The 24,134-nt window shown below is 47.1% G+C and overlaps 1 protein-coding gene across 1 annotated transcript in view; it reads right to left on the reverse strand.

Moving 5' to 3' along the window:
• Positions 1-3,132: 3,132 nt before the first annotated feature.
• The window catches only part of LOC116359745 (EH domain-binding protein 1-like), a 45,654-nt gene continuing 24,652 nt past the window's right edge, over positions 3,133-24,134 (reverse strand). Inside the window, exons 3-5 of the mRNA XM_031813206.1 lie at positions 17,610-17,667; positions 17,022-17,117; positions 3,133-3,361 (exon numbers count right to left, since the gene is read on the reverse strand). Of these exons, the coding sequence (XP_031669066.1) occupies positions 3,239-3,361; positions 17,022-17,117; positions 17,610-17,667 (277 nt within the window). The 3' untranslated portion in view covers positions 3,133-3,238. The remainder of the gene's footprint in view (positions 3,362-17,021; positions 17,118-17,609; positions 17,668-24,134) is intronic.

Raw genomic sequence — 24,134 nt, forward strand, 5'->3', positions numbered from 1 at the left:
ACATACCTCCCTCTCTACATACCTCCCTCTCTACATACCTCTACATACTTCTCTCTCTACATACCCCTCCCCCTCCCTATACTTCCCTCTCTACATACTTCCCTCTCTACATACACCTCCCTCTCTACATACACCTCCCTCTCTACATACACCTCCCTCTCTACATACACCTCCCTCTCTACATACACCTCCCTCTCTACATACACCTCCCTCTCTACATACACCTCCCTCTCTACATACACCTCCCTCTCTACATACACCTCCCTCTCTACATACACCTCCCTCTCTACATACACCTCCCTCTCTACATACACCTCCCTCTCTACATACACCTCCCTCTCTACATACACCTCCCTCTCTACATACACCTCCCTCTCTACATACACCTCCCTCTCTACATACACCTCCCTCTCTACATACACCTCCCTCTCTACATACTTCTCCCTCTCTACATAACCTCCCTCTCTACATACCTCCCTCTCTACATACCTCCCTCTCTACATACCTCTCCCCCTCCCTCTCTACATACCTCTCCCCCTCTACATAGGGGGAGGAGAGGGGGAGAGGAAGAGATGGGGAGATGAGGGGGGAATGGAGGTAGAGAGGAGGGAGAGAGAGGAAGAAATTGGGAGATGAGGGGGGAGAGGAAGAGATGGGGAGATGAGGGGGGAATGGAGGTAGAGAGGAGGGAGAGAGAGGAAGAGATTGGGAGATGAGGGGGGGAGAGGAAGATGGAGGTAGAGAGAGAGGGGGAACGAGGGAGTAAGAAAAGGGAACGAGGGAGTAAGAGACGGAGGGAGAGAGAGTGGAAGAGAGGGGAGAGAGAGGAAGAGGGGAGAGAGGAGAGAGGGAGAGAGGGGAAGAGGGGAGAGAGAGAGGAAGAGAGGGGAAGAGGGGAGATGAGGGAAGGGGAGAGAGGAAGAGGGGAGATGAGGGAAGGGGAGAGAGGAAGAGCGAGGAAGAGAGAGGAAGAGAGAGGAAGAAAGAGGGAGAGGGGGGGAGAGGGGGAGAGGAAGAGAGGGGGGGATAGAGAGAGAGGAAGAGAGGGGGAGAGAGGGGGAGAGAGAGCGAGAGAGAGAGCGAGAGAGCGAGAGAGAGGAAGAGGGGGAGAGAGAGGAAGAGAGGGGGGATCAAGATAAAGAGAGGGGGGGATGAAGGAGGGAAGGGGAGAGGGGAGGGAGAGACATTTTTGGAGAGATACTAGTGGACTGGCTTCATGCTAACCAGGAGTCTCCTACCCATCTGTTGTTTCCCTCCCAGTAGAAAACACACAATATAATGGTGCCGTGTCAGGGGTTCCACACAGTGACGGTCAGACTGGTGAAAGTCAGGACGGCACCTTTCAGCACTAGTAGAAGAAAGCTCTTCCCGACCTGAGACTGAACTCCCCAAGGTGGACTCATTCTTTGAACACACACAGTGAAGGTATGAGTGTCCTACGACAAACACTCTCACATGATGTTCCAAACACCACTTCATTCCCCGTCAATGGAGATGCACTGAGTGTTTTTACTGAAGGACTGTGAATGAATATCAGTCTGACCACTAGATGGCAGCATGTGAACATCTAAAGGCCAGACCAGTACAGCCCATATAACCATGTCCAGCCCATATAACCCTGTCCAGCCCATATAACCCTGTCCATATAACCCTGTCCAGTCCATATAACCCTGTCCAGTCCATATAACCCTGTCCAGTCCATATAACCCTGTCCAGTCCATATAACCCTGTCCAGCCCATATAACCCTGTCCAGCCCATATAACCCTGTCCATATAACCCTGTCCAGTCCATATAACCCTGTCCATATAACCCTGTCCAGCCCATATAACCCTGTCCAGTCCATATAACCCTGTCCAGTCCATATAACCCTGTCCAGCCCATATAACCCTGTCCAGCCCATATAACCCAGTCCATATAACCCTGTCCAGTCCATATAACCCTGTCCAGCCCATATAACCCTGTCCAGCCCATAACCCTGTCCATATAACCCTGTCCAGTCCATATAACCCTGTCCATATAACCCTGTCCAGCCCATATAACCCTGTCCATATAACCCTGTCCAGCCCATATAACCCTGTCCAGCCCATATAACCCTGTCCAGCCCATATAACCCTGTCCATATAACCCTGTCCAGTCCATATAACCCTGTCCAGCCCATATAACCCTGTCCAGCCCATATAACCCTGTCCAGTCCATATAACCCTGTCCAGCCCATATAACCCTGTCCAGTCCATATAACCCTGTCCAGCCCATATAACCCTGTCCATATAACCCTGTCCAGCCCATATAACCCTGTCCATATAACCCTGTCCAGCCCATATAACCCTGTCCATATAACCCTGTCCATATAACCCTGTCCAGTCATAACCCTGTCCAGCCCATATAACCCTGTCCAGCCCATATAACCCTGTCCAGTCCATATAACCCTGTCCAGCCCATATAACCCTGTCCAGCCCATATAACCCTGTCCAGCCCATATAACCCTGTCCAGCCCATATAACCCTGTCCAGCCCATATAACCCTGTCCAGCCCATATAACCCTGTCCAGTCCATATAACCCTGTCCAGCCCATATAACCCTGTCCAACCCATATAACCCTGTCCATATAACCCTGTCCAGTCCATATAACCCTGTCCAGTCCATATAACCCTGTCCAGCCCATATAACCCTGTCCATATAACCCTGTCCAGCCCATATAACCCTGTCCATATAACCCTGTCCAACCCATATAACCCTGTCCATATAACCCTGTCCAACCCATATAACCCTGTCCATATAACCCTGTCCAGCCCATAACCCTGTGCAGCCCATATAACCCTGTCCAGTCCATAACCCTGTGCAGCCCATATAACCCTGTCCAGTCCATATAACCCTGTCCAGTCCATATAACCCAGTCCATATAGTCCAGTCCATATAGCCCAGTCCATATATTCCATATAGCCCAGTCCATATAGTCCATATAGCCCAGTCCATATAGCCCAGTCCATATATTCCATATAGCCCAGTCCATATAGTCCATATAGCCCAGTCCATATAGCCCAGTCCATATAGCCCAGTCCATATAGCCCTGTCTAGCCCAGTCCATATAGCCCAGTCCATATAGCCCAGTCTAGCCCAGCCCATCTAGCCCAGTCTAGCCCAGCCCATCTAGCCCAGTCCATCTAGCCCAGTCCATCTAGCCCTGTCTAGCCCAGTCCATATAGCCCTGTCTAGCCCAGTCCATATTGCCTGTCTAGCTCAGTCCATATAGCCCAGTCCATCTAGCCCAGTCCAGCATACGTGATGGGAGAGGTAATGTGTACTCACATTTTCTATGACAAACGTCCACTCCTTGTCTTCAAACTCCTCTGCGTGGGGGTCCTAGGAGAGAGGAGAGGAAACGACACAGAGGTATTCAGACCCCTTCCTTTTCCACAGTCCGTTACCTTACAGCCGTATTCCCTCAATCTACACACAACACCCCATAATGACATTAATGCAAGTTAGTGCTAGTTTGACCACCAGAAGGCATCTTTGAGAAGCATTTGATAGTCTCCCATATTGGCATTACTAGATAATTCAAAAACCTTATTTTGTAATAGCAGAGCACAGGGGATTGATTTCAAGAAATTTAATTCATATTATGGTGTTTTATTCCGTGAAAAACGAAAAAACTAAACCCTCCGGGTTTCCGTTAGGATTCTTTATTTTTTTTATTTTTTTATTTCACCTTTATTTAACCAGGTAGGCTAGTTGAGAACACCTTTATTTAACCAGGTAGGCTAGTTGAGAACACCTTTATTTAACCAGGTAGGCTAGTTGAGAACACCTTTATTTAACCAGGTAGGCTAGTTGAGAACAAGTTCTCATTTGCAACTGCGACCTGGCCAAGATAAAGCATAGCAGTGTGAGCAGACAACAAAGAGTTACACATGGAGTAAACAATTAACAATTTTGCAGATTAACACTGGAGTGATAAATGATCAGATGGTCATGTACAGGTAGAGATATTGGTGTGCAGAAGAGCAGAAAAGTAAATAAATAAAAACAGTATGGGGATGAGGTAGGTGAAAAAGGGTGGGCTATTTACCAATAGACTATGTACAGCTGCAGCGATCGGTTAGCTGCTCAGATAGCTGATGTTTGAAGTTGGTGAGGGAGATAAAAGTCTCCAACTTCAGCGATTTTTGCAATTCGTTCCAGTCACAGGCAGCCAGAGTACTGGAACGAAAGGCGGCCAAATGAGGTGTTGGCTTTAGGGATGATCAGTGAGATACACCTGCTGGAGCGCGTGCTACGGATGGGTGTTGCCATCGTGACCAGTGAGCTGAGATAAGGCGGAGCTTTACCTAGCATGGACTTGTAGATGACCTGGAGCCAGTGGGTCTGGCGACGAATATGTAGCGAGGGCCAGCCGACTAGAGCATACAAGTCGCAGTGGTGGGTGGTATAAGGTGCTTTAGTGACAAAACGGATGGCACTGTGATAGACTGCATCCAGTTTGCTGAGTAGAGTGTTGGAAGCCATTTTGTAGATGACATCGCCGAAGTCGAGGATCGGTAGGATAGTCAGTTTTACTAGGGTAAGCTTGGCGGCGTGAGTGAAGGAGGCTTTGTTGCGGAATAGAAAGCCGACTCTTGATTTGATTTTCGATTGGAGATGTTTGATATGAGTCTGGAAGGAGAGTTTGCAGTCTAGCCAGACACCTAGGTACTTATAGACGTCCACATATTCTAGGTCGGAACCATCCAGGGTGGTGATGCTAGTCGGGCATGCGGGTGCAGGCAGCGACCGGTTGAAAAGCATGCATTTGGTTTTACTAGCGTTTAAGAGCAGTTGGAGGCCACGGAAGGAGTGTTGTATGGCATTGAAGCTTGTTTGGAGGTTAGATAGCACAGTGTCCAAAGACGGGCCGAAAGTATATAGAATGGTGTCGTCTGCGTAGAGGTGGATCAGGGAATCGCCCGCAGCAAGAGCAACATCATTGATATACACAGAGAAAAGAGTCGGCCCGAGAATTGAACCCTGTGGCACCCCCATAGAGACTGCCAGAGGACCGGACAGCATGCCCTCCGATTTGACACACTGAACTCTGTCTGCAAAGTAATTGGTGAACCAGGTAAGGCAGTCATCCGAAAAACCGAGGCTACTGAGTCTGCCGATAAGAATATGGTGATTGACAGAGTCGAAAGCCTTGGCAAGGTCGATGAAGACGGCTGCACAGTACTGTCTTTTATCGATGGCGGTTATGATATCGTTTAGTACCTTGAGTGTGGCTGAGGTGCACCCATGACCGGCTCGGAAACCAGATTGCACAGCGGAGAAGGTACGGTGGGATTCGAGATGGTCAGTGACCTGTTTGTTGACTTTGCTTTCGAAGACCTTAGATAGGCAGGGCAGGATGGACCCCTCCTGTCTCAGCCTCCAGTATTTATGCTGCAGTAGTTTGTGTCGGGGGGCTGGGGTCAGTTTGTTATATCTGGAGTACTTCTCCTGTCCTATTCGGTGTCCTGTGTGAATCTAAGTGTGCGTTCTCTAATTCTCTCCTTCTCTCTTTCTTTCTCTCTCTCGGAGGACCTGAGCCCTAGGACCATGCCCCAGGACTACCTGACATGATGACTCCTTGCTGTCCCCAGTCCACCTGGCCATGCTGCTGTTCCAGTTTCAACTGACCTGAGCCCTAGGACCATGCCCCAGGACTACCTGACATGATGACTCCTTGCTGTCCCCAGTCCACCTGGCCATGCTGCTGCTCCAGTTTCAACTTCCACCTGACTGTGCTGCTGCTCCAGTTTCAACTGTTCTGCCTTATTATTATTCGACCATGCTGGTCATTTATGAACATTTGAACATCTTGGCCATGTTCTGTTATAATCTCCACCCGGCACAGCCAGAAGAGGACTGGCCACCCCACATAGCCTGGTTCCTCTCTAGGTTTCTTCCTAGGTATTGGCCTTTCTAGGGAGTTTTTCCTAGCCACCGTGCTTCTACACCTGCATTGCTTGCTGTTTGGGGTTTTAGGCTGGGTTTCTGTACAGCACTTTGAGATATCAGCTGATGTACGAAGGGCTATATAAATAAATTTGATTTGATTTGATTTAGGTCTGTAACAGTTTGGGTCTAGGGTGTCTCCCCCTTTGAAGAGGGGGATGACTGCGGCAGCTTTCCAATCCTTGGGGATCTCAGACGAGATGAAAGGGAGGTTGAACAGGCTGGTAATAGGGGTTGCGACAATGGTGGCAGATAGTTTCAGAAATAGAGGGTCCAGATTGTCAAGCCCAGCTGATTTGTACGGGTCCAGGTTTTGCAGCTCTTTCAGAACATCTGCTATCTGGATTTGGGTAAAGGAGAACCTGGAGAGGCTTGGGCGAGGAGCTGCGGGGGGGGCGGAGCTGTTGGCCGAGGTTGAAGTAGCCAGGCGGAAGGCATGGCCAGCCGTTGAGAAATGCTTATTGAAGTTTTCGATAATCATGGATTTATCAGTGGTGACCGTGTTACCTAGCCTCAGTGCAGTGGGCAGCTGGGAGGAGGTGCTCTTGTTCTCCATGGACTTCACAGTGTCCCAGAACTTTTTGGATTTGGAGCTACAGGATGCAAACTTCTGCCTGAAGAAGCTGGCCTTAGCTTTCCTGACTGACTGCGTGTATTGGTTCCGGACTTCCCTGAACAGTTGCATATCACGGGGACTATTCGATGCTATTGCAGTCCGCCACAGGATGTTTTTGTGCTGGTCGAGGGCAGTCAGGTCTGGGGTGAACCAAGGGCTGTATCTGTTCTTAGTTCTGCATTTTTTGAACGGAGCATGCTTATCTAAAATGGCGAGGAAGTTACTTTTAAAGAATGACCAGGCATCCTCAACTGACGGGATGAGGTCAATGTCCTTCCAGGATACCCGGGCCAGGTCGATTAGAAAGGCCTGCTCACAGAAGTGTTTTAGGGAGCGTTTGACAGTGATGAGGGGTGGTCGTTTGACTGCGGCTCCGTAGCGGATACAGGCAATGAGGCAGTGATCGCTGAGATCCTGGTTGAAGACAGCGGAGGTGTATTTGGAGGGCCAGTTGGTCAGGATGACGTCTATGAGGGTGCCCTTGTTTACAGAGTTAGGGTTGTACCTGGTGGGTTCCTTGATGATTTGTGTGAGATTGAGGGCATCTAGCTTAGATTGTAGGACTGGCGGGGTGTTAAGCATATCCCAGTTTAGGTCACCTAACAGAACAAACTCTGAAGCTAGATGGGGGGCGATCAATTCACAAATGGTGTCCAGGGCACAGCTGGGAGCTGAGGGGGGTCGGTAGCAGGCGGCAACGTGAGAGACTTATTTCTGGAGAGAGTAATTTTCAAAATTAGTAGTTCGAACTGTTTGGGTATGGACCTGGAAAGTATGACATTACTTTGCAGGCTATCTCTGCAGTAAACTGCAACTCCTCCCCCTTTGGCAGTTCTATCTTGACGGAAGATGTTATAGTTGGGTATGGAAATCTCTGAATTTTTGGTGGCCTTCCTGAGCCAGGATTCAGACACAGCAAGGACATCAGTGTTAGCAGAGTGTGCTAAAGCAGTGAGTAAGACAAACTTAGGGAGGAGGCTTCTGATGTTGACATGCATGAAACCAAGGCTTTTTCGATCACTGAAGTCAACAAATGAGGGTGCCTGGGGACATGCAGGGCCTGGGTTTACCTCCACATCACCCGCGGAACAGAGAAGGAGTAGTATGAGGGTGCGGCTAAAGGCTATCAAAACTGGTCGCCTAGAGCGTTGGGGACAGAGAATAAGAGGAGCAGGTTTCTGGGCATGGTAGAATATATTCAGGGCATAATGCGCAGACAGGGGTATGGTGGGGTGCGGGTACAGCGGAGGTAAGCCCAGGCACTGGGTGATGATGAGAGAGGTTGTATCTCTAGAAATGCTGGTAGTAATGGGTGAGGTCACCGCATGTGTGGGAGGTGGGACAAAGGAGTTATCAGGGGTATGAAGAGTGGAGCTAGGGGCTCCATTGTGAACTAAAACAATGATAACTAACCTGAACAACAGTATACAAGGCATATTGACATTTGAGAGAGACATACAGCGAGGCATACAGTAATCACAGGTGTTGAATTGGGAAAGCTAGCTAAAACAGTAGGTGAGACAACAGCTAATCAGCTAGCACAACAACAGCAGGTAAAATGGCGTAGACTAGGCAAAGGGGCCAACAGATAAGACAAACAAGCAGAATGGAGTACCGTGATTAATGGACAGTCCAGCGTGCATCAGCTATGTAGCCAAGAGATCAGTGTCCAGGGGGCAGCGGTGGATAGGGCAGGGAAGCTGGACTGGCGAGTGTTATCCAGGTTAAAAAAACTAACAATGACTAAATAGCTTGTAGCTAGTTAGCTTCTGGAGGTTCTTGAGTGTGTTCTAAAAAAAATTAAAAAATAATAGCGATTCCGTATCACATTGGGTGAGGCAGGTTTCCGGAAGGTATAAACAAATTAAAAGTCAAAAGAGATAGAAAGTAAATATGGGTCCGGTGAGCGTTTGGGACGCGGCGATTCAGGCGGTTAGCAGGCCTGTGCTAACAAGCTAACAGTTTGTAGGCCCGGGCTAGACAAGGTAGCAGTTAGCGGACCGGAGCTGGACAAGCTAGCAGTTAGCAGGCCGAATTAGCAAGCAGGGAGATAGCGAGGGCTAGAGAGTTAGCCTTTGGGGGACGTCGCGATGGGGTGAGTCTGTTTATTCCTCTTCATGCGGTGACATCGATAGACCGGTCATGGGCCCGGGTATTGTAGCTCAGGAGTATGCTACGGTGGTAGCGCAGGCCGGGCTAGCTTCAAGCTAAGTGGGTGGAAACGCTAGCCAGGGGTAATCATCCGGGGTTGCGGTTTAGCTAGATAGCTAGTTGTGAAGATCCAGCTGAAAAATCCAGCTGAAAAATGTTCCGTTTGCGGTGGGAATCCGGGGATGAAAAATAAATAGGTCCGTTATGCTCTGGTTAGAGTCGCGTTGTTCGAACTGGCGAGAGCTTTCCGAACTACAGGTTAGCTGATGACCGGTTAGCTGAAGACCGCTAGCATAGCTGGTGGTTAGCTGGCTAGCTTCAGTTGAGGGGTTCCGAAGTATATCTAAATACTTTAGGAAAAATAGCTACATTGGGTGAGGCGGGTAGCAGGAGAGTATTTGGAAGCTTAGGTTTAGCAAAATGTTTTTAAAGGGATAGCTATGTAAAAAATGAAAAATATGTAAAAAAACGAAAAATAAACGAAATATACAGGGACACGACACGACAGGACGACTTACTGCTACGCCATCTTGGATGGCGTGGAACATATGTCGCTGTACAACGTGATGGTCAGGAGTAGGCTACGGCATAAGAGGATTGGAGGATTGTAAATTCATATCTAAGGGGCATAACATTTCCACACCCTAATTGTAGTGTAACCAATGCTCATTTCGCCTAAGGTAGGCCGACAGAATATCTACGAATATATATTTTTTCCAATGACCTGACTCTCCGCCAATAATTATAATGATTTATTTCTGGAGAAAACTAACTTGACTATTTAGCAGATATCACTTGCTTATATTCAGTCAACACACATACGGTTGAAGTCAGAAGTTTACATACACTAAGGCTGGAGTCATTAAAACTCGTTTTTCAACGACTCCACAAATTTCTTGTTAACAAACTATAGTTTTGGCAAGTCGGTTAGGACATCTACTTTGTGCATGACACAAGTAATTTATCCAACAATTATTTACAGGCACAACCTGATGAATACAGGCCCTGACTACTATACAACATGAATACAGGCCCTGACTACTATACAACATGAATACAGGCCCTGACTACTATACAACATGAATACAGGCCCTGACTACTATACAACATGATGAATACAGGCCCTGACTACTATACAACATGATGAATACAGGCCCTGACTACTATACAACATGAATACAGGCCCTGACTACTATACAACATGAATACAGGCCCTGACTACTATACAACATGATGAATACAGGCCCTGACTACTATACAACATGAATACAGGCCCTGACTACTATACAACATGAATACAGGCCCTGACTACTATACAACATGAATACAGGCCCTGACTACTATACAACATGATGAATACAGGCCCTGACTACTATACAACATGATGAATACAGGCCCTGACTACTATACAACATGATGAATACAGGCCCTGACTACTATACAACATGAATACAGGCCCTGACTACTATACAACATGATGAATACAGGCCCTGACTACTATACAACATGATATACAGGCCCTGACTACTATACAACATGATGAATACAGGCCCTGACTACTATACAACATGATGAATACAGGCCCTGACTACTATACAACATGAATACAGGCCCTGACTACTATACAACATGAATACAGGCCCTGACTACTATACAACATGATGAATACAGGCCCTGACTACTATACAACATGATGAATACAGGCCCTGACTACTATACAACATGAATATAGGCCCTGACTACTATACAAACATGAATGAATACGGCCCTGACTACTATACAACATGATGAATACAGGCCCTGACTACTATACAACATGATGAATACAGGCCCTGACTACTATACAACATGATGAATACAGGCCCTGACTACTATACAACATGATGAATACAGGCCCTGACTAATGATACAACATGATTAATACAGGCCCTGACTAATATACAACATGAATACAGGCCCTGACTACTATACAACATGAATACAGGCCCTGACTACTATACAACATGATGAATACAGGCCCTGACTACTATACAACATGATGAATACAGGCCCTGACTACTATACAACATGATGAATACAGGCCCTGACTACTATACAACATGATGAATACAGGCCCTGACTAATATACAACATGAATACAGGCCCTGACTACTATACAACATGAATACAGGCCCTGACTACTATACAACATGATGAATACAGGCCCTGACTACTATACAACATGATGAATACAGGCCCTGACTAATATACAACATGAATACAGGCCCTGACTACTATACAACATGAATACAGGCCCTGACTACTATACAACATGAATACAGGCCCTGACTACTATACAACATGAATACAGGCCCTGACTACTATACAACATGATGAATACAGGCCCTGACTACTATACAACATGATGAATACAGGCCCTGACTACTATACAACATGAATACAGGCCCTGACTACTATACAACATGAATACAGGCCCTGACTACTATACAACATGATGAATACAGGCCCTGACTACTATACAACATGATGAATACAGGCCCTGACTACTATACAACATGAATACAGGCCCTGACTACTATACAACATGATGAATACAGGCCCTGACTACTATACAACATGATGAATACAGGCCCTGACTACTATACAACATGATGAATACAGGCCCTGACTACTATACAACATGAATACAGGCCCTGACTACTATACAACATGAATACAGGCCCTGACTACTATACAACATGATGAATACAGGCCCTGACTACTATACAACATGAATATAGGCCCTGACTACTATACAACATGAATACAGGCCCTGACTACTATACAACATGATGAATACAGGCCCTGACTACTATACAACATGATGAATACAGGCCCTGACTACTATACAACATGATGAATACAGGCCCTGACTACTATACAACATGATGAATACAGGCCCTGACTACTATACAACATGATGAATACAGGCCCTGACTAATATACAACATGAATACAGGCCCTGACTACTATACAACATGAATACAGGCCCTGACTACTATACAACATGATGAATACAGGCCCTGACTACTATACAACATGATGAATACAGGCCCTGACTAATATACAACATGAATACAGGCCCTGACTACTATACAACATGAATACAGGCCCTGACTACTATACAACATGAATACAGCCCTGACTACTATACAACATGATGAATACAGGCTCTGACTACTATACAACATGAATACAGGCCCTGACTACTATACAACATGAATACAGGCCCTGACTACTATACAACATGAATACAGGCCCTGACTACTATACAACATGAATACAGGCCCTGACTACTATACAACATGATGAATACAGGCCCTGACTACTATACAACATGAATACAGGCCCTGACTACTATACAACATGAATACAGGCCCTGACTACTATACAACATGAATACAGGCCCTGACTACTATACAACATGAATACAGGCCCTGACTACTATACAACATGATGAATACAGGCCCTGACTACTATACAACATGAATACAGGCCCTGACTACTATACAACATGAATACAGGCCCTGACTACTATACAACCATGAATACAGGCCCTGACTACTATACAACATGAATACAGGCCCTGACTACTATACAACATGATGAATACAGGCCCTGACTACTATACAACATGATGAATACAGGCCCTGACTACTATAACAACATGATGAATACAGGCCCTGACTACTATACAACATGAATACAGGCCCTGACTACTATACAACATGATGAATACAGGCCCTGACTACTATACAACATGAATACAGGCCCTGACTACTATACAACATGATGAATACAGCCCTGACTACTATACAACATGATTAATACAGGCCCTGACTACTATACAACATGAATACAGGCCCTGACTACTATACAACATGAATACAGCCCTGACTACTATACAACATGATGAATACAGGCCCTGACTACTATACAACATGATGAATACAGGCCCTGAATACTATACAACATGAATATAGGCCCTGACTATATTACAACATGATGAATACAGGCCCTGAACTACTATACAACATGATGAATACAGGCTCTGACTACTATACAACATGATGAATACAGGCCCTGACTAACTATACAACATGATGAATACAGGCCCTGACTACTATACAACATGATGAATACAGGCCCTGACTACTATACAACATGATGATACAGGCCCTGACTACTATACAACATGATGAATACAGGCCCTGACTAATATACAACATGAATACAGGCCCTGACTACTATACAACATGAATACAGGCCCTGACTACTATAGCAACATGATGAATACAGGCCCGACTACTATACAACATGATGAATACAGGCCCTGACTACTATACAACATGATGAATACAGGCCCTGCTACTACAACATGATGAATACAGGCCCTGACTAATATACAACATGAATACAGCCCTGACTACTATACAACATGAATACAGGCCCTGACTACTATACAACATGATGAATACAGGCCCTGACTACTATACAACATGATGAATACAGGCCTGACTAATATACAACATGAATACAGGCCCTGACTACTATACAACATGAATACAGGCCCTGACTACTATACAACATGAATACAGGCCCTGACTACTATACAACATGAATACAGGCCCTGACCTACTATACAACAATGATGAATACAGGCCCTGACTACTATACAACATGATGAATACAGGCCCTGACTACTATACAACATGAATACAGGCCCTGACTACTAATACAACATGAATACAGGCCCTGACTACTATACAACATGAATACAGGCCCTGACTACTATACAACATGATTGAATACAGGCCCTGACTACTATACAACATATACAGGCCCTGACTACTATACAACATGATGAATACAGGCCCTGACTACTATACAACATGATGAATACAGGCCCTGACTACTATACAACATGAATACAGGCCCTGACTACTATACAACATGAATAACAGGCCCTGACTACTAACAACATGATGAATACAGGCCCTGACTACTATACAACATGAATATAGGCCCTGACTACTATACAACATGAATACAGGCCCTGACTACTATACAACATGATGAATACAGGCCCTGACTACTATACAACATGATGAATACAGGCCCTGACTACTATACAAACATGATGAATACAGGCCCTGACTACTATACAACATGATGAATACAGGCCCTGACTACTATACAACATGATGAATACAGGCCCTGACTAATATACAACATGAATACAGGCCCTGACTACTATACAACATGAATACAGGCCCTGACTACTATACAACATGATGAATACAGGCCCTGACTACTATACAACATGATGAATACAGGCCCTGACTAATATACAACATGAATACAGGCCCTGACTACTATACAACATGAATACAGGCCCTGACTACTATACAACATGATGAATACAGGCTCTGACTACTATACACATGAATACAGGCCCTGACTACTATACAACATGAATACAGGCCCTGACTACTATACAACATGATGAATACAGGCTCTGACTACTATACAACATGAATACAGGCCCTGACTACTATACAACATGAATACAGGCCCTGACTACTATACAACATGAATACAGGCCCTGACTACTATACAACATGAATACAGGCCCTGACTACTATACAACATGATGAATACAGGCCCTGACTACTATACAACATGATGAATACAGGCCCTGACTACTATACAACATGAATACAGGCCCTGACTACTATACAACATGAATACAGGCCCTGACTACTATACAACATGAATACAGGCCCTGACTACTATACAACATGATGAATACAGGCCCTGACTACTATACAACATGAATACAGGCCCTGACTACTATACAACATGAATACAGGCCCTGACTACTATACAACATGATTAATACAGGCCCTGACTACTATACAACATGATTAATACAGGCCCTGACTACTATACAACATGAATACAGGCCCTGACTACTATACAACATGAATACAGGCCCTGACTACTATACAACATGATGAATACAGGCTCTGACTACTATACAACATGATTAATACAGGCCCTGACTACTATACAACATGAATACAGGCCCTGACTACTATACAACATGATGAATACAGGCCCTGACTACTATACAACATGATGAATACAGGCCCTGACTACTATACAACATGATTAATACAGGCCCTGACTACTATACAACATGAATACAGGCCCTGACTACTATACAACATGATTAATACAGGCCCTGACTACTATACAACATGAATACAGGCCCTGACTACTATACAACCAGGATCACAGGCCCCTGACTACTATACAACATGATTAATACAGGCCCTGACTACTATACACATGATGAATACAGGCCCTGACTACTATACAAACATGATGAATACAGGGCCCTGACTACTATACAACATGAATACAGGGCCCTGACTACTATTACAACATGATGAATACAAGGCCCTGACTACTATACAACATGATGAATACAGGCCCCTGACTACTATACAACATGATGAATACAGGCTCTGACTACTATACCACATGAATACAGGCCCTGACTACTATACAACATGAATACAGGCCCTGACTACTATACAACATGAATACAGGCCCCTGACTACTATAACAACATGATGAATACAGGCCCTGACTACTATACAACATGGATGAATACAGGCCCTGACTTACTATACAACATGAATACAGGCCCTGACTACTATACAACATGATGAATACAGGCCCTGACTACTATACAACATGACTACAGGCCCTGACTACTATACAACATGATGAATACAGGCCCTGACTACTATACAACATGATGAATACAGGCCCTGACTACTATACAACATGAATACAGGCCCTGACTACTATACAACATGAATACAGGCCCTGACTACTATACAACATGAATATAGGCCCTGACTACTATACAACATGAATACAGGCCCTGACTACTATACAACATGAATACAGGCCCTGACTACTATACAACATGATGAATACAGGCCCTGACTACTATACAACATGAATACAGGCCCTGACTACTATACAACATGAATACAGGCCCTGACTACTATACAACATGATGAATACAGGCTCTGACTACTATACAACATGAATACAGGCCCTGACTACTATACAACATGATGAATACAGGCCCTGACTACTATACAACATGATGAATACAGGCCCTGACTACTATACACATGAATACAGGCCCTGACTACTATACAACATGAAATACAGGCTCTGACTACTATACAACATGAATACAGGCTCTGACTACTATACAACATGAATACAGGCCCTGACTACTATACAACATGATGAATACAGGCCCTGACTACTATACAACATGAATACAGGCCCTGACTACTATACAACATGAATACAGGCCCTGACTACTATACAACATGAATACAGGCCCTGACTACTATACAACATGATGAATACAGGCCTGACTACTATACACATGAATACAGGCCCTGACTACTATACAACATGATGAATACAGGCCCTGACTACTATACAACATGATGAAATACAGGCCCTGACTACTATACAACATGATGAATACAGGCCCTGACTACTATACAACATGAATACAGGCCCTGACTACTATACAACATGAATACAGGCCCTGACTACTATACAACATGATGAATACAGGCCCTGACTACTATACAACATGAATACAGGCCCTGACTACTATACAACATGATGAATACAGGCCCTGACTACTTTACAACATGAATACAGGCCCTGACTACTATACAACATGAATACAGGCCCTGACTACTATACAACATGATGAATACAGGCTCTGACTACTTTACAACATGAATACAGGCCCTGACTACTATACAACATGATGAATACAGGCCCTGACTACTATACAACATGAATACAGGCCCTGACTACTATACAACATGAATACAGGCCCTGACTACTATACAACATGAATACAGGCCCTGACTACTATACAACATGATGAATACAGGCTCTGACTACTATACAACATGAATACAGGCCCTGACTACTACGTGAGTTGTGACTGATTAGATTTGTACCTTTTTGCTTCAACACCAGGCAAGTCTGTCAACAAGAGATCAGTATGTTGACATAACAGTCTCTCTCACACACACAGAGAGAAACACACACACACACACAAAGAGAGAGAAAACACACACACACAGAAAGAGAGAGAAATACACACACACACAGAAAAGCTACCTTGAAGAGTGTGACAGATATTTCTATGTTTTCCGGTACAGGCCACACCACCACTCCTCGGTAGGGGTTCTTGATGCCTGGCTGCCAACTGTGAGCCTGGGGAGAGATTGAGAGTGTTTATTTACTTTACCTTTTTCTATTAGAACAACATTGTATTTCACCATAATATTAGTGTAACGTTTACTGCACATTTCTGATTATTTCTATTTAGTTTATTTATTATATTTTACTAGTATAGTTGATTTATTATCTATTTCACCTGCTTCGGCAATGTTAACATATGTTTACCCATGTCAATAAAGCCCTTTTAATTGAATTGAGAGAGAGAGACAGAGGGGGACCGAAAACACAATATATACACTTTTTTTTTTATCACTAAATATAACATCCAACATTTCCACAGACAGAAACTCATGAAGGGTTAAAGACCCAAACGGATGCCAAGGTGCAGACCAACAGGTAAACTCTGAAGAAATATTATAGAAAAGCTGTACACTATACATTTCCACAGTGATTTATCCTACTTCCTACTTCCTCCTTCCTCCGACCAGGTCTAAACAGCCTGAAGTACCAAGACAAAACACACACCTTGGAGGATTTCCGTCGGCTCCTGCGAGTCCACACCACTACCAGCTTGTCTGGTTGCCTGGAAAAGAACAGAGGGAGGAGGAGGGATGAGTAGAGGACAGTGTGGAGGAAGGAGGGGGGATGAGAAGAGGACAGTGTGGAGGGGGGGGATGAGAAGAGGACAGTGTGGAGGAGGGATGAGAAGAGGACAGTGTGGAGGAAGGAGGAGAAGAGGACAGTGTGGAGGAGGGAGGAGGGATGAGAAGAGGACAGTGTGGAGGAAGGATGAGAAGAGGACAGTGTGGGAGGAGGGAGGAGGGATGAGAAGAGGACAGTGTGGAGGAGGGAGGAGGGATGAGAAGAGGACAGTGTGGAGGAAGGAGGAGAAGAGGACAGTGTGGAGGAGGGATGAGAAGAGGACAGTGTGGAGGGGGGGATGAGAAGAGGACAGTGTGGAGGGGGGATGAGAAGAGGACAGTGTGGAGGAGGGAGGAGGGATGAGAAGAGGACAGTGTGGAGGAAGGATGAGAAGAGGACAGTGTGGAGGAGGGATGAGAAGAGGACAGTGTGGAGGAGGGATGAGAAGAGGACAGTGTGGAGGGAGGGATGAGAAGAGGACAGTGTGGAGGAGGGAGGAGGGATGAGAAGAGGACAGTGTGGAGGAAGGAGGAGAAGAGGACAGTGTGGAGGAAGGAGGAGAAGAGGACAGTGTGGAGGAGGGAGGAGGGATGAGAAGAGGACAGTGTGGAGGGGGGATGAGAAGAGGACAGTGTGGAGGAGGGATGAGAAGAGGACAGTGTGGAGGAGGGATGAGAAGAGGACAGTGTGGAGGAGGGATGAGAAGAGGACAGTGTGGAGGAGGGATGAGAAGAGGACAGTGTGGAGAGGGATGAGAAGAGGACAGTGTGGAGGAAGGAGGGAGAAGAGGACAGTGTGGGAGGAAGGAGGAGAAGAGGACAGTGTGGAGGAAGGAGCGAGAAGAGGAACAGTGTGGGGAGGGGACAGGGGGAAGGGAGAAGAGGACAGTGTGGAGGAAGGAGGAGAAGCAGGACAGTGTGAGGGAAGGAGGAGAAGAGGACAGTGGTGGAGGAAGAGGAGAAGAAGGGACAGTGTGGCAGGAAGGAGAGAAGAGGGACAGTGGTGGAGGAAGAGGAGAAGAGGACAGTGGGTGGGGAAAGGGAGGAGGAAGAGACAGTGTGGAGGAAGGAGGAGAAGAGGACAGTGTGGAGGAGGGAGAGAAGAGGACAGTGTGGAGGGGGGATGAGAAGAGGACAGTGTGGAGGAGGGGAGGAGGGATGAGAAGAGGACAGTGTGAGGAAGGAGGAGAAGAGGACAGTGTGGAGGAGGGAGGATGGATGAGAAGAGGACAGTGGTGGAGGGGGGATGAGAAGAGGACAGTGTGGAGGAGGGATGAGAAGGGACAGTGTGGAGGGAGGGAGGAGGGATGAGAAGAGGACAGTGTGGAGGAAGGATGAGAAGAGGACAGTGTGGAGGAAGGAGGAGAAGAGGACAGTGTGGAGGGGGGGATGAGAAGAGGACAGTGTGGAGGAGGGAGGAGGGATGAGAAGAGGACAGTGTGGAGGAAGGATGAGAAGAGGACAGTGTGGAGGAGGAGGAGGGATGAGAAGAGGACAGTGTGGAAGAGGGAGGAGGGATGAGAAGAGGACAGTGTGGAGGAAGGATGAGAAGAGGACAGTGTGGAGGAAGGCAGGAGAAGAGGACAGTGTGGAGGGGGGATGAGAAGAGGACAGTGTGGAGGGAGGAGGGATGAGAAGAGGACAGTGTGGAGGAAGGATGAGAAGAGGACAGTGTGGAGGAGGGAGGAGGGATGAGAAGAGGACAGTGTGGAGGAAGGAGGAGAAGAGGACAGTGTGGAGGAAGGAGGAGAAGAGGACAGTGTGGAGGAAGGAGGAGAAGAGGACAGTGTGGAGGGGGCATGAGAAGAGGACAGTGTGGAGGAGGGAGGAGGGATGAGAAGAGGACAGTGTGGAGGGGGGATGAGAAGAGGACAGTGTGGAGGGGGGATGAGAAGAGGACAATGTGGAGGGGGGATAAGAAGAGGACAGTGTGGAGGAAGGAGGACAGTGTGGAGGAAGGAGGAGAAGAGGACAGTGTGGAGGAAGGAGGAGAAGAGGACAGTGTGGAGGAAGGAGGAGGAGAAGAGGACAGTGTGAAGGAAGGAGGAGAAGAGGACAGTGTGGAGGAAGGAAGAGAGATGAGTAGAGGACAGTGTGGAGGAAGGAGGAGAGATGAGTAGAGGACAGTGTGGAGGAAGGAGGAGGGATGAGAAGAGGACAGTGTGGAGGAAGGAGGAGAAGAGGACAGTGTGGAGGAAGGAGGAGAGGACAGTGTGGAGGAGGGATGAGAAGAGGACAGTGTGGAGGAGGGATGAGAAGAGGACAGTGCGGAGGAAGGAGGAGAAGAGGACAGTGTGGAGGAGGGATGAGAAGAGGACAGTGTGGAGGAGGGATGAGAAGAGGACAGTGTGGAGGAGGGATGAGAAGAGGACAGTGTGGAGGAGGGATGAGAAGAGGACAGTGTGGAGGAAGGAGGAGAAGAGGACAGTGTGGAGGAAGGAGGAGAAGAGGACAGTGTGGAGGAAGTAGGAGAAGAGGACAGTGTGGAGGAAGGAGGAGAAGAGGACAGTGTGGAGGAAGGAGGAGAAGAGGACAGTGTGGAGGAAGGAGGAGAAGAGGACAGTGTGGAGGAGGGAGGAGGGATGAGAAGAGGACAGTGTGGAGGGGGGATGAGAAGAGGACAGTGTGGAGGAGGGAGGAGGGATGAGAAGAGGACAGTGTGGAGGAAGGAGGAGAAGAGGACAGTGTGGAGGAGGGAGGAGGGATGAGAAGAGGACAGTGTGGAGGGGGGATGAGAAGAGGACAGTGTGGAGGAGGGATGAGAAGAGGACAGTGTGGAGGAGGGAGGAGGGATGAGAAGAGGACAGTGTGGAGGAAGGATGAGAAGAGGACAGTGTGGAGGAAGGAGGAGAAGAGGACAGTGTGGAGGGGGGGATGAGAAGAGGACAGTGTGGAGGAGGGAGGAGGGATGAGAAGAGGACAGTGTGGAGGAAGGATGAGAAGAGGACAGTGTGGAGGAGGGAGGAGGGATGAGAAGAGGACAGTGTGGAAGAGGGAGGAGGGATGAGAAGAGGACAGTGTGGAGGAAGGATGAGAAGAGGACAGTGTGGAGGAAGGAGGAGAAGAGGACAGTGTGGAGGGGGGATGAGAAGAGGACAGTGTGGAGGAGGGAGGAGGGATGAGAAGAGGACAGTGTGGAGGAAGGATGAGAAGAGGACAGTGTGGAGGAGGGAGGAGGGATGAGAAGAGGACAGTGTGGAGGAAGGAGGAGAAGAGGACAGTGTGGAGGAAGGAGGAGAAGAGGACAGTGTGGAGGAAGGAGGAGAAGAGGACAGTGTGGAGGGGGCATGAGAAGAGGACAGTGTGGAGGAGGGAGGAGGGATGAGAAGAGGACAGTGTGGAGGGGGGATGAGAAGAGGACAGTGTGGAGGGGGGATGAGAAGAGGACAATGTGGAGGGGGGATAAGAAGAGGACAGTGTGGAGGAAGGAGGACAGTGTGGAGGAAGGAGGAGAAGAGGACAGTGTGGAGGAAGGAGGAGAAGAGGACAGTGTGGAGGAAGGAGGAGAAGAGGACAGTGTGAAGGAAGGAGGAGAAGAGGACAGTGTGGAGGAAGGAAGAGAGATGAGTAGAGGACAGTGTGGAGGAAGGAGGAGAGATGAGTAGAGGACAGTGTGGAGGAAGGAGGAGGGATGAGAAGAGGACAGTGTGGAGGAAGGAGGAGAAGAGGACAGTGTGGAGGAAGGAGGAGAGGACAGTGTGGAGGAGGGATGAGAAGAGGACAGTGTGGAGGAGGGATGAGAAGAGGACAGTGCGGAGGAAGGAGGAGAAGAGGACAGTGTGGAGGAGGGAGGAGAAGAGGACAGTGTGGAGGAAGGAGGAGAAGAGGACAGTGTGGAGGAGGGATGAGAAGAGGACAGTGTGGAGGAAGGAGGAGAAGAGGACAGTGTGGAGGAAGGATGAGGGATGAGTAGAGGACAGTGTGGAGGAAGGAGAAGAGGACAGTGTGGAGGAAGGAGGAGAAGAGGACAGTGTGGAGGAGGGATGAGTAGAGGACAGTGTGGAGGAAGGAGGAGAAGAGGACAGTGTGGAGGAAGGAGGAGAAGAGGACAGTGTGGAGGAAGGAGGAGAAGAGGACAGTGTGGAGGAAGGAGGAGAAGAGGACAGTGTGGAGGAAGGAGGAGAAGAGGACAGTGTGGAGGAAGGAGGAGAAGAGGACAGTGTGGAGGAAGGAGGAGGGAGGAGAAGAGGACAGTGTGGAGGAAGGAGGAGAAGAGGACAGTGTGGAGGAGGGAGGAGAAGAGGACAGTGTGGAGGAAGGAGAGAAGAGGACAGTGTGGAGATGATCATATCACAGATTTAATAATGGAAAGAACAAAAGTTTGACTTGTGTCCACAGTAGCCTCGTCTTTCCACATCTTTCCATGATTCAATCGATCGTATTTTACGTACTCCCCTGGAAACAACCAAACGCACTCCCCTGGAAACGACCCAAACGTACTCCCCTGGAAACAACCAAACTTACTCCCCTGGAAACAACCAAACACACTCCCCTGGAAACAACCAAACGTACTCCCCTGGAAACAACCAAACACACTCCCCTGGAAACAACCAAACGTACTCCCCTGGAAACAACCAAACACACTCCCCTGGAAACAACCAAACACACTCCCCTGGAAACAACCAAACACACTCCCCTGGAAACAACCAAACACACTCCCCTGGAAACAACCAAACACACTCCCCTGGAAACAACCAAACACACTCCCCTAGAAACAACCAAACACACTCCCCTAGAAACAAACCAAACACACTCCCCCTAGAAAACAACCAAACACACTCCCCTAGAAACAACCAAACACACTCCCCTGGAAACAACCAACACACTCCCCTGGAAACAACCAAACACACTCCCCTGGAAACAACCAAACACACTCCCCTGGAAACAACCAAACACACTCCCCTGGAAACAACCAAACACACTCCCCTGGAAACAACCAAACACCACTCCCCTGGAAACAACCAAACACACTCCCCTGGGAAACAACCAAACCACACTCACCTGGAAACAACCAAACACACTCCCCTGGAAACAACCAAACACCACTCCCCTGGAAACAACCAAACACACTCCCCTGGAAACAACCAAACACACTCCCCTGGAAACAACCAAACACACTCCCCTGGAAACAACCAAACACACTCCCCTAGAAACAAAGAGAAATAAAAAGAGAGAAAACAGAGAGAGAAGAGAATAGGGCGACTGCAAGTGGAGGCCCCACACAGAGAAGCTATTGTCACAAGACAGAAGGCATGTCATATATGAAAGAGAGAGAGAGAGAGAGAGAGAGAGACAAAGAGGAGAGAGAGAGGAGAGCGAGGAAGAGAGACAAGAGGAGAGGAGAGAGACAAAGAGAGACAGAGACAAAGAGAGACAGGGACAGAGAGAGAGAGAGACAGGGACAGAGAGAGAGAGACAGAGAGAGAGAGACAGGGGACAGGAGAGAGAGACAAGGGACAGAGAGAGAGAGAGAGAGAGAGAGAGAAGAGAAGCGAAATGCTTGTGCTTCTAGTTCTGACAATGCAGTAATAACCAACGAGTAATCTAACCTAACATTCCACAACTACTACCTTATACACACAAGTGTAAAGGGATAAAGAATATGTACATAAAGATATATGAATGAGTGATGGTACAGAACAGCATAGACAAGATGCAGTAGATGGTATCGAGTACAGTTTATACAGTGGGGCAAAAAAGTATTTAGTCAGCCACCAATTGTGCAAGTTCTCCCACTTAAAAAGATGAGAGAGGCCTGTAATTTTCATCATAGGTACACTTCAACTATGACAGACAAAATGAGGGGAAAAATCCAGAAAATCACATTGTGGAATTTTTCCTGAATTTATTTGCAAATTATGGTGGAAAATAAGTACGAGAGAGAAGAGAGAGAACGAGAGAGAAAGAGAGAAGAGAGAGAGAGAGAACGAGAGAGAGAGGATGAGAGAGGATGAACGAGAGAGAGAGGATGAACGAGGAGAGAGAGGGATGAACGAGGAGAGAGAGAGGACGAGGAGAGAGAGAGGACCGAGAGAGGAACCGAGAGAACGAGAGAGACGACAAGAGAGAGAATGAGAGAGAGAGGGACGAGAGAGAACGAGAGAGAACGAGAGAACAAGAGAGAAGAGAGAGAGAGAGAGAGGATGAAGAACGAGAAAGAGAGGAGGATGAAAGAGAACGAGAGAGAGAGAGGATGAGAGAGAACAAGAGAGAGAGAGGATGAAAGAGAACGAGAGAGAGAGGATGAAAGAGAACGAGAGAGAGAGAACGAGAGAGAGAGGACGAGAGAGAACGAGAGAGAACGAGAGAGAGAGAGGATGAGAGAGAACGAGAGAGAACGAGAGAGAGAACGAGAGAGAGAGAGAGGATGAGAGAGAGAGACGACAAGAGAGAGAACGAGAGAGAGAGA

The sequence above is a fragment of the Oncorhynchus kisutch genome, unplaced genomic scaffold (assembly GCF_002021735.2).
Source record: "Oncorhynchus kisutch isolate 150728-3 unplaced genomic scaffold, Okis_V2 Okis04b-Okis11a_hom, whole genome shotgun sequence".
In the NCBI taxonomy this organism is placed as follows: domain Eukaryota; kingdom Metazoa; phylum Chordata; class Actinopteri; order Salmoniformes; family Salmonidae; genus Oncorhynchus; species Oncorhynchus kisutch.